Raw genomic sequence first — 16,481 nt, forward strand, 5'->3', positions numbered from 1 at the left:
GACCTGATTCATATTAATGACATTCAGTCAAACTGCAATCGATGCCAGTCACAAGGCCCTGAGCGAGTGCCTGCTTGGTTACTGTATTATATTCATTAAAATGAATTGCCTATAGTCCTGCTTTATGTTAATAGCCTTAAGCCGACTGCCTCATTTAGGATAAATTGTACAGTTGGATGCATAAAATAAACAGTCTTTGTTTTTTCCTCTCCTAGTTCAGAAATGATCTCCAGTGCCTGCCACCATCGGTTCAACACAGATCATACAGCCACATCCAATTTCTAGAAGAAAAGTCGCGCCCCTTTAAATCCGATGTCACTTCAGTGTCACCTGAAAAGTTGCACTGGAATTTTCTGGTGAGTTTTAGCTGTTTTCCCTAAATTTCTCCTTCCCCTTTAGCTGAGGAGAGATGACTTCAGCTACCAGTGTATTACTGGGGGGTGCAGGGCCCACTGGGCTGCACCCCTGGGGCCCCCACAATCCCTGCAGGGGCCTCTGCCACCCACCTGACCCCCCTCCCCTGAGCTCACATTAATTAAACTTACCTTCAGCGTGTTGGGGGAGGCAGATGGCCCAGAGGAGCACTGGAAGGGATCGGGTCTGGGCTGGAGGGGCCCATCACCAGGTTCCACTGGGTATTTTCCCAATCCGACCCTGTCTGTGCTACATTGTTTCAGGAGCCAGAATCATTAGTGCAGAATGGGAGAGATAAATACTCAGTTGTAGCTACTTTTACAGATTACTTTCAAATCTTTAAAATTGTTTAATTAGTGTATAAGGAAAAGTTGTTTAGAATATTTTTATTAATTAGGGAAAACTTTATTTTTGCATTTACAATTTTCCACAATTAATATTAGCCCTGATAGCGGGTGTGTGCCAGTGCACTTGCTGGGCCCATGAGTGTCCATCCCAGCTGTCAGAATCCATCAAGGGCAAATGTAATTGTATGTTTTGGTATTTTGCTATCCATGCTACTTAAGAGTTTGTATTTATATTTATTTCTTATCTTGTGCACTTGGGCTAATTACATATATAGTTATCACAGCAGAGTTCAGCTTTTCCTTATTAAGGCTATTGAGTCACACAAACGAGCGCTGATTCATTGATCTGTGTGTGCTGACAAATTGCACGGTTTATTGAAGTCAATGGCAGTCACGTTGCAATGCGCTTCAATAGACCTTAATGAATCATCGTTCGCTCTCTTTATTCTTTAATAACAGGGCGGCTCTGATAGGAATTCTGCTTGCTGGTTGTTTTATTGTTCTTAAACTTTACAAAGTGGCTGTGAGGTTTACAGATGTGCTGAATGTATGTAATAAAGAATAGAGCGCATATGTTTCTAGGCTTTGGAACTCTACACATAATCTGCATTCATTGTACTAAAGGCACCTGGCACTTTGTGGATCTTGGTTCTGCTATTGTATGTGACGTCTGGAAAATTAGAATTAGCACTTACGTTTCCTAGTGCCATTGCCCTTAAATACAGCTTGTGGCTCCGACTATAGGTTTGCAAGTACTAAATTAGATGTTATAATGCAGGAAAAAGTTTATTGTAATAAATGACGTCCTTTCGGGCATGTTAGTAATGCTGTATATCTTTAAAGGTAAAGCTAAGCAACAGATATATATATATATATATATTTTTTTTTTTTTAAATCTTTTTCAGACTGACTGTGGCTGTTTATGCAACCTACCTATACCGCAACAAGCAACTTTCCTGCAATAGTTGTGGTATATAGGCAGTTGCCTAGTTTGGCTAGCTATGAAGTACTCTGGCAAATGCTTTCGCAGCAGATTTATTATTGCAGGTCCCATCAGAATGCCTATGAGTCACATTGATATCAGCACTTACTTTTTTTTGCCCCCGACCTAGACAAGTAGGAAATTCTCACTTTAGTAAATATGCCCCTATGTTACACTGAACATACATGAGTACTTTGTGTAATGGTCGAAATGGGTTTCACTGCTTGTGTGTCATGCTATGATGCCAATACATGGAAGCGGGAAGTCAATTCATAGCTAGCTGCAAGTACCAGATATTTCAAAGCCAGGCCGGGATTGGGGCAAGGTATGGGGCGGCCTCTGGGTGCCGGAAAATCAAATCCAGTGATATTCAAAGCTCTGCTTTTGGAACTATCAGTATTTTAGTGCCTTGTTGTAACTATAGTTATGACTCTGTAAAGATTAACCTTTACCTGGAGGAATGTAATAAGTTGCTATGGTAAAAATAGCTCAGAGCAAAAACGTATTGCTTTGTGCAAACAATGTTACCTTTGCTCAACTGTAATATAAAAATGCAATTTATGTCAGATGAAGATTATTATATTGATAAATGCGAATCTTTGTTCTTATTTCTCTTTACAACCTTTATTACAATTCCCACTCAGACTTTTATCGCTCTACTTCTAATGGAAGTAGAGCAGAAAGAAGCTTAACGAATCAAAAACTCGCCCATGGTCTTGCATTGATGTAAAATGAACCCAGTGCTCATCTCATAAGGAAGAATAACATCTTTAAGCAGGGAATGCTGCTCATTAAAACACAAACCCCCGTATGTAATAAAAGGCACTAAGTTTGCCCAGTATCAGTAACCCATAGCAACCAATAAGATGTTTGCTTTTAATCAGGTGTAAATGCTACCTACTAATTGGTTGCTATTGGTTACAGCTCCTGGGCAAACTTAGTGCTTTTTATTACATAACCCAAAAAAGTTTCTAGTTGAAATGAACTCTATGAGGCCTTTTTACTATACTATACTAAATGGCAATGAAATACACAAACGAGGATATTTATAAAGTCGTGTTGAACATTGCTGCCTGAATTTTTTCCACTGACATTAAGGGCAGGGGTTCATGGGGAGATTAGTCGTGCCGCGATAAATCTCCATTGTCACGGGCGACTAATCTCCCCGCAATGCCTTGAATGTAAATCGCTGGTGGGATGGAATACGCGACGCTGCGATGTCCCGCAGTTGCCCGAAGTTGTCTTCAGAGGAAACTTCGGGCAACTGCGGGACATCGCAGCGACGTATATGCCATCCCAACGCCGATTTACATTCAAGCCTTATGTTAACTTGTAGTATGTTATAGAATGTTCTATGCTTAGCAGTTTTTCTGTTGGTCTTCATTATTTATTTTTCATAGTTTTTTATTTATTTGCCTTTCTCTTCTTCTTTCTGTCTTTCAGATGGGGGTCACTGACCCCGGCAGCTAAAAAACTATTGCTCTGTGAGGCTACAATTGTTACTGTTGTTACTTTTTATCGCTAAGGCTAATGCCACAGAGAGTGGCAGAGAGTACACTTGAAATAACTTCTACTTGTGCCTGCCCTGGGAAGCACTGAATGCGCTCAGCTGCGGGCACATGAAGCTGATATCTGCCAAAAAACATGAGACTTTGCATTTTCGTGGAATATTGGCTACATGTTCCTGCTCCCGAGCGGAATCAATGCTTCCCGGTGCAGGCACAAGTAGAAGTGATTTCAATCGTAGGGGCATATTCTCGGCGAACGTTTTTCAACTTGCCGAGAATACACTACATCTGGCATTAGACTTAGCTTCCTGAAACAACAGCCTGGTTACTAGGGTAAATTGGATCCCACAGCTGCTGAAATCCTAACTGGAGAGCTGTTGAGCAAAAAGTTGAATAATTCAAAAACCACAAAAAAATAAAAAATGCCAACCAATTACAAATTGTCTCTGAATATCACTGTCTGCATCATACTCAAAGTCCATTTATAGGTGGCTACTGTGAAGTGGTGTAAAGAAAATGCACACCTTATTCAATTATTTGACACCACTTTTTTACAGAATTTGACACAGATTGATAAATTGGCCCCTCTGGCCACATAAAGTCACATGTTTTTGAGTTACATTTTATTTCTAATGCAACAACACAGTTTAGTAAGTTAACCAAATAAAATAATGCCCATCCATTAGATAAATATTGTATCCCTAAGCCACATGGATCCTACTCATACACTGCTGTGTTGAACTTCATTTCACACCTGATATATCCTAAGAACTCAGCACATCAGTTTTACTTTGAAAGTGATGCCTTCATTATGGCCACATGCAGTCTGTTTGCCCAGACCTTGCATTCTGTTCATCTTCTGTCATTAATCTGCTGTAGCATAAATTAAGCCTAGACCCAAGCTATGTGCTCTCAGTTACTAAGTGACAGTTGTGGGTACCACTGGCTGCAGATACTGATAACAGCCAAAGGCGGGCTGGGACGGAAATGGAAGTGAAGTCTCTTGTTCAGGGGGATCAGATAAGGGATGCTTTAGGCATCTGTTGCCAGGCAGGTGAACATTCTCATTGCCAGGAAGGTGTCCATTTGTCATAACCGTTGAAAATATTTAGGTATGTTTCTCCTGTACACAGTTAGTTAGATTGCAACCATTAAAATGCACTTACTTGTTTGAAAAAAGAAATACAGTTACTATTTTTGTTCGTTTTAGTCCAGAAGTCTTGGTTTCCAGTGGACGGATATATATATATTTCAGCCTATCTACATACACTGTCGGTGTCGTTTTATAAAGGGGGATCATAAGCACTATATGACATTGTCAGCTTCAGATGCAAAGCAAATGTTTATTAGATGTCTCAGAATGTACTGTGTTTGTGTTTATTTTCTTGTGTATTATATATTGCCGCTATAGGCATCAGGACCAGGGGGGCCATGAATTTTCTGCCCAGTTCTGAATGTTAATACAGGCAGCTGAGAGGCAAGCAAATTGGGGAGCAAAAAAAACAGAAGCAAAAATACCCTGTCTTTCTGCCCAAAATGATCTTCTGCAGGGCCTGATCTCTACTATGTTGCCAAAGACACAGAGTGCTGCAATTACCCTGCACACAAGTGCACTTAGTGCTCTTCCATATGGGATAATAAGTTACCCTTTAAATGTTCTGTTTAGATGGGTAGATTAGAAGTTCTGTAAAATACAAATTCTTTTAATAGGGGTACAGCATTTTGAGCAGTTTACATGGGGAATTCGTATTGCAAACACTATATCACTTGTCTCTTCCGTAGGCCTGTGCTCACTAATCCTCATGCTACGTCTTCACTAATACTTACACATTCATGCCTCCTCTGGGTTAGCCTCCTGTTACGGCCAGCATTATCTCCATGTCTGCATTTTGGTGGTAATACATGGAGTCATAGTCCTCCAGTCCCTCCATTTCTAAGTCTAATTTTAAACTCAAGTAAATTTTCATTAGTGACCCACTACAACTGTCCCCCTAGTAACTACTAACCCTCCTGAGCTTCTGCCCCACCATCATTATTATTGAGCTATCTCATTGATCTGAATAATGCTTTCCACCTTCTTTGTACTCCTTGTTCTTTCATAGAAATTATTATTCTTTGTGAGGCAGAGTTGAGCTAAGTCAAATGGAATAAATTGGTATGATTATTTTCCCATGTTTTATGAGACCAAATTCATTTCTGCTGTGTAATTTCATTGTTATAAATACAGACAGAAAACATTTCCAACATCAGTCCTATTGACTGGTAATTGCATCTCAAGTAAGATTGAGCATATCACCAGCATCTGGTAATACAAGGATTAGGGTCTCAACCACACCATCAAGTATTCTCGTCTTGCCTAGTAATCAGCAAAGCTTATGTAACTGGCTTGCTGTAGTTGTTGGAAGCTAAGTCCTGGACTTGTTAAGGTTCTTGGCTCAGTGTATCCCACAGGACACACCTTTATCTATAGCTATATCTAATTCAATATGCACCTTTCTGTCCAACATTATGCACCTTTCTGTCCATCATTCTTTTATTAAGGTTATTAATGGGAACTTGGTCCTCCATTTGCTATTATAGCAGCCTCTGCTGTTTTAGGAAGGCTTTCCAGTAGATTTAGGCACAATCCTTTGTTGCTTTGGTTTCTTTTTCCCAGAAAATTAAGAGTCTGTTGTAACCACATAATCCACCTATGAAAGACCTGCCCAGGGCACAAAAGAGTGCAGAATAAGGGCAAATAAGTAGCCCAAGACCTTCTACCCAGCACTGATATACCCTTCTTTGCAAATCAATCTGCAGGTTCCAATATGTATGTCAAAGCAATTTCTGACTTTCTCTTTGTATGTCCTGTTACAGACCCTTTACACACTTCTTTTTATATAAACCATATGTATGTGAAATTTCCAACACACAATTTGAAGGAAATACTTGTATAGTGACATATACAAATGCACAAATGTACATGTACACTAAACATAGTGAATATGTTATTATCATGATGAGCCATAACTTTGCCGAAATGCCATTTTTGTTTGATAAGTACTTTCTTGATGTTCTCTTCTCTAGTGGAATTAGAGATGTATGGAGATATGATTGAGGTATTACAGAGAGCAGAAACAGCAATTAAGAGAAGTTAGAGATCTCTGCATGGTTTTAAATACATTTGCATTTATAAAAACACGGAAGCCCTTTAGTACCACAGTGGGTGGCGGTTTATAAATAGCTTCCAGCAAGCTTGGCGCATTCTGTGTAAAGGGAAAGCTCAGCAATGAAATCTCTTATGTACTGAGTACAAACAAACAGATTATTAGTAAGCTCTCTGTATATGAGTATGGCAGCAGTTCCTTTTTTAATTAGTCTTTTTTGTTTGAGACCTAAACAGCTAGTACAAGGGTTACCACCTCACCACTTTAATAGCAGCCACTTATTGAGTGGCTAGTTAGCAAATCATTAAAATGCAAGCTATAGGCTGTACTGATTTATGTGCAACACGCAGCCTGTATCTAAATTAATTAACTAATTAGACATGCAGGTTGTGGATTCAATATGTGCCTGGTATTTAAGTGGTGAGGTGGCAACCCTAGTTAGTACCAGGTGTCTGTGGATGTTAGAAATACAGGTATGTCTTATATAGAAGAGAATTGACTGTTGTACTGTATGGGGCACATTTATCAAAGTGTGAAATTAGTGCTCACCACAAACCCACTTTTTATTCATTCCTATGAGATTTTTAGAAGCATATTTATCAGTGGGTTCACCATTTGATAAATATGATCCTAAAAATCCCATAGGAATGAATAGAAAGTTGGTGATTTTTTTCTGTAGTGAGCTCTAATCTTACATTTTGATAAATCTGCCCCTAAGTTTACTTGTTAAGGTAACTAAATGAGAACTATAGCCCTCTCTAACTTAAGGATAGGATTTATATCATTCTTTTCAAGCCGAGTCAATTTGTTTTGTGGGATCTGCAGCTCCTATAGCACTGTGTGAAGCACTTACAGAACTTACGCAGTTTAAATTTTGGAAAGATGATAATGTAAATGGTGATGACCCCCCCAGCCTAGTATCACACTCACTCTGTTTGCATTCACCTTGTGAGTATTAGTAAGCTGCCTATCAGTTCTTATGGGCATGACCTGAATTATGGCTGGAAGCACAGAACCAGTCTCATAGCAAACCTGATTAAGTCATTAAACTGCAGACCAGCAGGGTCTGTAAATGAATTCCTAATCTGAACGCCCAGTCTCCAGAATGACATTTCCGCCAGGAGGTCTGCACTGTAGCACAGAAAAAGAAGTAAAAAGCAATTACATTCCCTAACGAAATATACTTTAATTTGTTCCTATCCTAGCTGGCTTTCAAACCCGAAATTAAATTAGACTTATTAATGAGGGTTATTTGATTTAGCTAAAATGATGTACCTTAATGCATTGGAGACCTTGATATTTAATACATTACCATTGCTTTATTACTTCAGATTCATGCACTAAAGCATCATGACTGAGTGAGTTTTATAGCTGCTGTGATTTATCCCCTATTCTGACACCTTGTGCTCGTATATGCATCAAGTTGCAAGCTATTGGTTTCTCAAATTAAAAACCTCACTAAATATATTATTTGCTCAATTTTGAATGTCTGTAAAAGTGTCCATATGTGGGCTAATATAAACTGCCTCTCCAGACCAAGATGGCAGCTTATTTTCCCATGTATGGAGGCCTGCTGATGACCTGCCTGATTTATATTGGCCCAAAAATTGCCCAGAAACCTACCAGGCAGGCTTGAAAATCCTTTTGGGACAGAGCAATGGCTCCCCATAGGCCCAAATTATAATCTGATCATTGGCCCTGGGGATTTTCAAACCGCCCAATAGATATCTGTCCATTCTGAAGGTCTCATATACTGGCTGGGACCGGGTTTTGGGCCCAGTCCGATCCTGTGTAACTTTATACAGTCTCAGGGCAGCGACACCAACCCAGTGCTTTTGTGTTTCTAGTGCACCTTAGCTACAAACATTACCCTGCCCATGCCCCAAATCATGTCCCCAGCACTGCTCAATATTGTTCACTGCCGAATTGCAAAATACAAGGAGGGCAAATCAGGAAATCTCCCAAATAATCCATGGGAGTTAATATATCTGCCAGGGCTGCGGTTAGTATCTCCCTGTGTCTCAGTTTCAGTGCTATTGCTTGGATTCATTCCAGGATTATTATTGACTTATGCATAAAGCAAAGCGGGTGAATAAATGTGTTACTTTCTTGTCAATAACCATTTTATCAACAATGCCAAAGAGCACCACAGTGGGGCTCATAAATGGGGTTTCAGTAGCTTAAATAACATTTTTAAATAATACTATTCTGCCAGTGCCAGGGTTCCCACAGCGACCTGCAGCAATTGTTGTGGTTCAGTTGTGCAGAAAGATTACGGTGCACACATTAATTGCACACTTCGAAATTCTGGGAAAAAATACTGCATTGTGGGAAAAAACATGATAATTGTGCTCAAAATTTCACTTTGTTTACTGCTCTTTTAAGCATATGAACATCAGAATCTTCTGGCAATTAAATTGATTGGCAACCCTTGCAGCCATCAGGGGCCTTGATATATTGAACTTGCATACAGAAAACAAATGCATGATTCAACTAGCAATAAGGGGCTCAATGTGTAGCTGAATAGTTTAAGGTACAGTTCTGCAAATTACTATTGCTATATACTGTACATGCCTACAGAAACCTTTCAGTCACAAGATCATTAGAAAATTAAATGTTTGCATCAACAAAAAATTATCACTTTGAATAGACATATCATTATAGGGGAAATAAAGATTGACAAAGAGGTGGGCCAGAAATGTTGTACATTATGTTTGGAGATTCTGGACCAGCCCAATGTGACCACAGCCCTTTAGCTGTAAATAGAAAGATGCCCCAGTAGCTCCCCGTCATCTTTTCTGCTGTTTCACTGCACATGCTCTGTGCTGCTGTCAGTTACTGAGCTTAGGGACCAACTCACAATATACTGTATATATAGAATATAAATGTCACAATACAAGGCGGTAGGGTTTAGTTCTCCTTTAATCAGGTTTTCTTTTTATACGCTCCTTCTTTGGTCCCCTCTCTTGTGTGCTCCCTACTTTTCCTTTCCCCTTTGGGAGAGAGAGAGATTTATTTTTTTACAGTTACATCTGTTCATCTAATACTTACAAACAATTTCAAGGTGACGCATGTTCTATTTATTTGAGAAGGGTTTGGTTATATAAATTTATATACATTTGTATGACAATTATATTCTGCAAACCTCACATTACCTATGTAAATGTGTGTGCCCTGTAATCCAATATCAAGCTGAATGGCTGCCTTCATGGCCATGCCTCAGCTTATTTATATTACCTGTAGTAAAGCTTTTGAAGAAAATACACATTTTTTTTAACGAGCAGAAGGTAATAGTATATTAATTTTAAATGCATACAAAATGCATTTTTGGTGTTGCTGGTCCTTTCAGGCAATTGAAGATTAAAGCAGTTACAAAATTTCGGAGTCTGCAGTTGGAACTGGAGAAAGTGTTAATTTCTGTGCATCCAGCCTTAGCATTAGACATCAAAAGGCCTTGTATCTAAATCCCTGCCCGCAGAAGCTTTCTGGCTTTGCCATGTTGCACAGTGTCTTGCACGCAGGAATGCACTCTCTTTGATATTTTAAAGCAAATAAGTACGCCGGGAGCAGCAGGTTCTCGGCACCTGCAGAGTCGCCTTCTGCATCTATATTGTCTGATATTAAAGAGCAAAATTACTTTGATGAAGAAGTTAACAGGTTACGCCTGTTGGATCACTTTAACCAAATAAACCACAAAATGAATTGGTTAATGATGCCATTGTTATGTTTATTTTGTCCAGTTTGTATTTAACCAGAAGCTTTGAAGAGAATGTGACAATGGCCAATTACAGACTACTAACTTTTGATTGCTATTTATGTATTGTGTAGGTATTATGTTTAATTTGCTGTGAGACATCGTCACTGTCTAATGACCGTAAGTAGGATCCTTGTGTGTAACATAAAACAAATATATACAGTTATGCCTATAATACAGGGATATGCAAGGCTGAAATAAAGCATATGCAGTCATTCAACTTTATATGTGTCCCTATTTTAATATTGGGAAAGTGTGCCCCCAAAACCAATCTTGGACAATTAGGCCTGGCGAGCATCTTTATAACTGAGGAAACACATATGTATGGAGGCACTGCTGTCCCTATACATTGCCTTTCCATAGCTGCTCTGGCAATACAGATAAAAGGCCATGTAAGGGATCTTAGTGATATGGCATCTGGCAAAAAAAATGATTCTCTGGTACTCCACACTCCGCCTTAACTCCCCGATACTGAGGCACTGACAGCTGAAATGACTCCGGGAAAGGTGCTCAGTCACAATAAAGGAGTTTTGCTGTGCTCACTTTCTGTTTTCCCTGGAACCATTTACCACTCGGTGACCGACCGTGAATAGCTGCAAAGAAAGTCAAAAGCAAGGTATAGTAAAGCTAACCATGGATAACTGAAATTGGACTGTTATATTACATTAGCTAATGGGTGGAACATGTATTGTCAGTCATTTTGTGGAACAGCCCTCACTGTATAATTAGGAGCACAACCCATTTAGTGCTCAGTGGATCAGACAAGCTAATAGCAGGGAACTCACTGTTCCTCAGTTTATCAGGAGAGACATTTTCTTGGGGCCATTTGACAAATAACATTTGATATTTACCTTGGAATATTTTGGTCATGTTTTTAAGACTGAAACATTTTGGAAATATGCAATTAAAGTGTATTTAGAGCCAGAGGGGAGTATGTGTTCTAGGTGAGCACGTTGGAAATTAGAACAGCTTACCCTTCCCGACTAAATGAAAAACAAATATTAATGTCTTTCTCCCCACAGTGATTCAGCTTTTCCATCTCTGCTGGGTCCCTAGTTTAGTGTAATGCAGAGTTTTGTCATGCAGAGACATTGCTAATTTAGCCTCAAAGAAAAGCCAGTGAGATTTCCACTTTCAAGCTGTGTTTGTAACCACTCCTTGGGGTTTAAATCCATACTTTCCAGAGTATTATAAACACAAAAGTAAAATGCATGGATTCCCACTGCCCACTCACATTGCAATGCCTGGTTAGTGTCCTTAAAGGAGCAGTTCAGTGTAGAAATGAAACTGGGTAAAATAGATAGACTGCACAAAATCAAAAATGTTTTTAATATAGTTAGTTAGGCAAACATGTAATCTATAAAGGCTGGAGTGAGCAGATATCTAACATAATAACCAGAACCCAGCTTCCTCCTTTACAGCTCTCTAACCTGTTAAAAGTCAGTAACCAATCAGTGACTTGATGGGAGGGGGGGCATATGGGACATAACTATTCAGTTAGTTTGCATATGAATCTGACCTGCGTGCTCACAAACCAACTGAACAGTTATGTCCCATGTGCCCCCCCCCTAAAGTCACTGTTTAACTAAGAGCTTAAAGAGCTGAAACAAGTAGTGTTCTGGCCATTATGTTAGACATCTGCTCACTCTAGCCTTTATAGATTACATTTTTGCCTAACTAACTATATTATAAATATTTTTTATTTTGTGTGGTCTATCAATTTTACCCAGTTTAATTTTTACACTGAACAGTTCCTTTAATACTAAGAAATATAGTGACATCAGGAATAGCTCGTACTGGCATGCCAGGGGTCATGAGGTTTAAGCTTGTTTGAAGCAGATCATCTCTATCCCCTCTATAACCTTGCCTCTACCCACCAAATCCTCATATGATCCTCTCTTTACTTAACCACCGTGCCCCTTTCATTACACTCGTCCCATCCCCTTGCCATCCATGCTTGGTAATCCTAACTAGGATATCACAGTGCCTTGTTATTGTATAGTATGTGTAAAAACATTGAATATGATGCTTTTCCATACGATGGTGGGATGGTGGGAACACGCAGCAAGTAGCACATCTCAAAAAATATTTGTATAGGTAATGCCCACTTTTTAAAGTTTTAGCCAGATGTATTATTCCTCTTATCTTAAAAATGAGCGGGTAAATTGCATCCTCATATTGTACCTGGGCAGAACATTTGGAAAACCCTACTTTAGAACTAGTACAACATGGGGACAGTTTTCCCTGGGGACCAAGATCCAGAAATGTGTATGAATGGGGACCTTATTTCAGCACCACTGCTGTTCATCTCCTAATCTTTCATTTACACCACTGATTGGTTACTAGGTAAAATTGGAAACTAGCAACCAGAAAGCTGCTGAGATTCCAAACTGAAAAGCTGCTGACCAAAAAGTCACAGAAATTACCCATTTAAAAGCCTTATAAGCAATAACTGTCCAGAAGACTATATTAAAACTATATTAAAACTTATTGTCAGTTTGGGCAAATTTAAACCTACTAGTTTAAGAATAATCATTTGTCTAGTTGCCTATTGCAGAAGTGGTAGAAAGTTTGAACTCAAGGGCCTAGGTTCTGCATCTGGCTCTTCACTATACAGGTATGGGATCCCTTATCCGAAAACCTGTTATCCAGAAAGCTCCGCATTACAGAAAGGCCATCTCCAATAGACTCCATTATAACCAAATAATTCTAATTGTAAAAAATGATTTCCTTTTTCTCTCTAACAATAAAACACTACCTTGTACTTGATACCAACTGAGATTAATTAATCCTTATTGGAGGCAAAACAATCCTATTGGGTTTATTCAATATTTAAATGATTTTTAGCAGACTTTAATTCTGGAGATCCAAATTACAGAAAGATCCCTTATCCGGAAAACCCCAGATCCCGAGCATTCTGGATAACAGGTCCCATACCTGTACTATGAATGAAACATAGTACACAAGATATATGCACCATACAAAAAGTTTGATTTGTCTGTGTTGCTGATTTTGTCTTTTTGTATGTTTGTGCTGCTTCTCCAGGACAAGGCGCATTATGTTTTATAGCCCTCCTGGTTAGAGATTGTTGATATTGTCATATAGTCTTGTGGGCACATGGACAGATGGTTTCCAAACTAGCGGGTCCAGCTGACTGCTTGTGGGTGCTTCTGACTGGGTGCATATGTGGATGGCTCCTGGAAGGCACTCCCATTCCTGTGTGAATAGCAGTAATTGCTTCCAGAGAAATGAACTGCCACTCTCCAGCATTCTCTCTCTCTGTGCATTCTGGAGGAGGGTGTTGGGCTGTGTACCCTCCTTCTGTAAAACCCCCTGGGAGCTCTGACTTCCAGCTGGCACTGAAAGGTCAGTTCTAACTAGATGAAGCTCTCATTGTAATCTATTGGCGCAGTTTGCACTTTCCACTTTCCAGAGCATGTGTCTGCAATAGGGGAGTGCCACCGAGGGAAGAAGATGGATGCATGCCTTTGAATTAAATGGCCAGTCTGCTGTGTAAGTTAAAATGCATGCATCCTGTTTATTCTACAAACTGTATACTTATTTATTACCATAGATGTAACACAGAGCATAACTATAAATGACAATAACAACACTATTTTGTGGGTGAACAGATGGGTGAAACTGCATATATAATCCTCTTCTAAAGTGGAGCATTGGCACTTTCTATAATAAATTCACTTCTGCTAACAGACCACGTATATTTAGGGTGAGCAGACTGCCTGCCTATTGGAGAACACAAAAATGCAATTAACAAAGATTCACTGATTGCACAATGTTATCTGGTAACTACTGATTTGGTACCTTGGTACTACTGGTATTCACAAATACATTTTTGTAACCTTATTTTTAATCATGTCTAACATACATAAGCAGCAGCAGACTATTGTTGCTTTTCATTCATAAGTAAGCTTACAGATTTTGTGAAAAATCCAGGGATAGAAAATCCAACTAGATGCACTGCCAGCAATTTACATATATTGTGTCCCTGATTTTTCAAATGTCATTATTACAGTTGCATACTGGGTGCATACAAAAGATATTATGTATTTTTACTCTGCTATTAATATCTACTATCAGAATTAATGAAGCCTACAATCTAGTTGACATAACATCAGCACTTACCGGCAAGTTTCTTTTCCTCCTTCCCAAATGGGCTTAAAAGGAAGGGCTGCTAATGCTATGTGAAATTTTTTCTAGTTATTTCACCTTGGATTATTTCTACATCTTACTAATACAACTCGATTGTTATATGGTGCATGATGTACTGAATTAACCTGAAAGCATGTAGTATGTTTCAGGTCAGTGGACTAATAGACATATATGCTTACCAAGGCTTCGCATGTCAGCACATATACAGAGAAAATAGAAAACTTTCTTTATATTGAGCTAGTGTGACGGCTGTTTATAAGGTTCTCTACAGATGAACTAATCCTTAGCATTTCAGTCATTTTTAATATACCACAGTATATAGTAAGGGCGCAGTGCAGTGTGCAAAGTTTTTAAATGGAAATTGCATACTAGCACATGGTTCAGCAGAAGAGGCAGGAGAAAGCTATAGTGCTTTGTGCAACTATAAGAAAGTGCAAGTGTGTAGATGCAAGTACCTCTAATGAATAATGTCAATATTCAATAGTCAATATGCACAACCTTTGCATTCATTTTAGACTGACCTCAATTGCCCAATAACACTTTCTATCACTTTACTTTGTCCAGCCTGGCCAGTTCTGGCAGAGACCCTTTTTCAGATCAGGTTCAACATTTGTTCTGGCTCCATTAGATTATAATATAAATGTAGAACAGAAAGGGGGACCTTCCTTATTTCACTATGCCTGACATAATTTGCCCCCTGCTCTATCTTGCACAGAATCTAGGCTCAGGGGTTTGTGTATAATGAACTACAGTACAATCCCTGTGCCAGCAAGTATGAAATGTAAAACAGCCCTCAATGTAGTGCTGTTCAGAATCTGACAAGAGCATTAATGGTATATTCACACTTTTCTTTCTCATCAGCGATGGACTTTTTCCCCTAGATAGAAAACCTTTAGTGCTTCAGGTGGTTTAGAATCTCAACATATTCCTGCAGTCACTTCATATATGGGTTACTAAAGGTTACATTTCACTTCTTTTATCCTTTAGTTGTATGTTTCAGGCAGCTGTCCTTATCAGGGACCTTTATTTGTGGAATGGGTTAATCTCCCAGAGCACCTTCTGTCAGAAAACTGATGAATGGAGCTGTGCACCATCAGGAAATTAAAGAGGAGCCACCAGGCAACAGTTTGACATATCAAAAGATCCTCTTGTCCTTTTCTGCTAACAACTTGTTCCTTTTGGGTGCAGAAGTAAAAAGGAGGCAATGATTTGTTGTTGCCGTAAGATGACTCATTTGCTAATAAACAGAAAGGGCTTTTAATGAAACCTCATGGAAAGTGGCTTTTAAGCTGGCTGTTGCACCTGTGTTACCTATTTAAGTGGCACTTATCTGAAACAAACATCTTTATTTAATCAACATTCGTGCTTTTCCACTATGGTATTAGAAAGGCTGGATAAGGGCAGCAGAAAGTAACTAACACATTATTTCTCTGGGTTTATATGGCAAAGTAATGAAAGATAGATGTATTTCTGGTTGAAAATGCCCTGCCAAGTAGATAATGGTCATAAAGTACATGGCAATGGGTGAGAGGTGCCGTGGTGTGACTGTAAATAATTTTTATTTTGGTAAAAAAACATTTTTTTGATATGAAATATCACCATGCCAGACCAACTTTAGAATGAATGATAAGAACGGGAAGCTGCCAATGGCATTTGGAGTTTACATTTGTTGGTTAAATTATAGTATCACGGCCTAGAGCCGAACAGACTTTGCAGGTTTAATTATTCAACCCTTTTCATGGCAGTTGACTTTCATTTTGCTGGCATAGATAAAAAAAAGAAATTCAGAAACATAGCATATAGAGCGCTGGACCAATGGTACTATTGGATCGGCTTCATAGCTATGGCATAATTAAAAGCATCACCTAGTTTACAGGCTGGATTTCTCTACCTGTCTAACAGTAATTGTTGCCTGGTGCTGCAGATCTGGGGCTCTGCTAACCATTCAAATACTTGATAACCTTTAATTACTGGAAACTCTTATAATAGAACCTGTAACTTTAGATTTAAGTTAAAAATAAAGATGTCTGTATTAATGGGCTAAAAGTGTAACCTCAATGAGATGGCACATAATATTAATGAGCATTAGAACTGTCTGCACATGTTTAGCTATTCAGAATGTAAACATGCAATTTATATAGCGGTTTAGGCTCTGGGTGT

General features: G+C 39.0%; 1 protein-coding gene across 19 annotated transcripts in view; it reads left to right on the top strand.

The window, feature by feature from the left end:
- Positions 1-16,481, top strand: part of rimbp2 (RIMS binding protein 2) — a 199,095-nt gene that overhangs the window by 99,983 nt on the left and 82,631 nt on the right. For all 19 annotated transcript variants that reach the window (XM_031902438.1, XM_031902444.1, XM_031902408.1 and 16 more), the window contains 1 exon segment: positions 216-356. In XM_031902438.1, the coding sequence (XP_031758298.1) occupies positions 216-356 (141 nt within the window).

This window comes from Xenopus tropicalis, chromosome 1 (genome assembly GCF_000004195.4).
Source record: "Xenopus tropicalis strain Nigerian chromosome 1, UCB_Xtro_10.0, whole genome shotgun sequence".
Lineage (NCBI taxonomy): Eukaryota > Metazoa > Chordata > Amphibia > Anura > Pipidae > Xenopus > Xenopus tropicalis.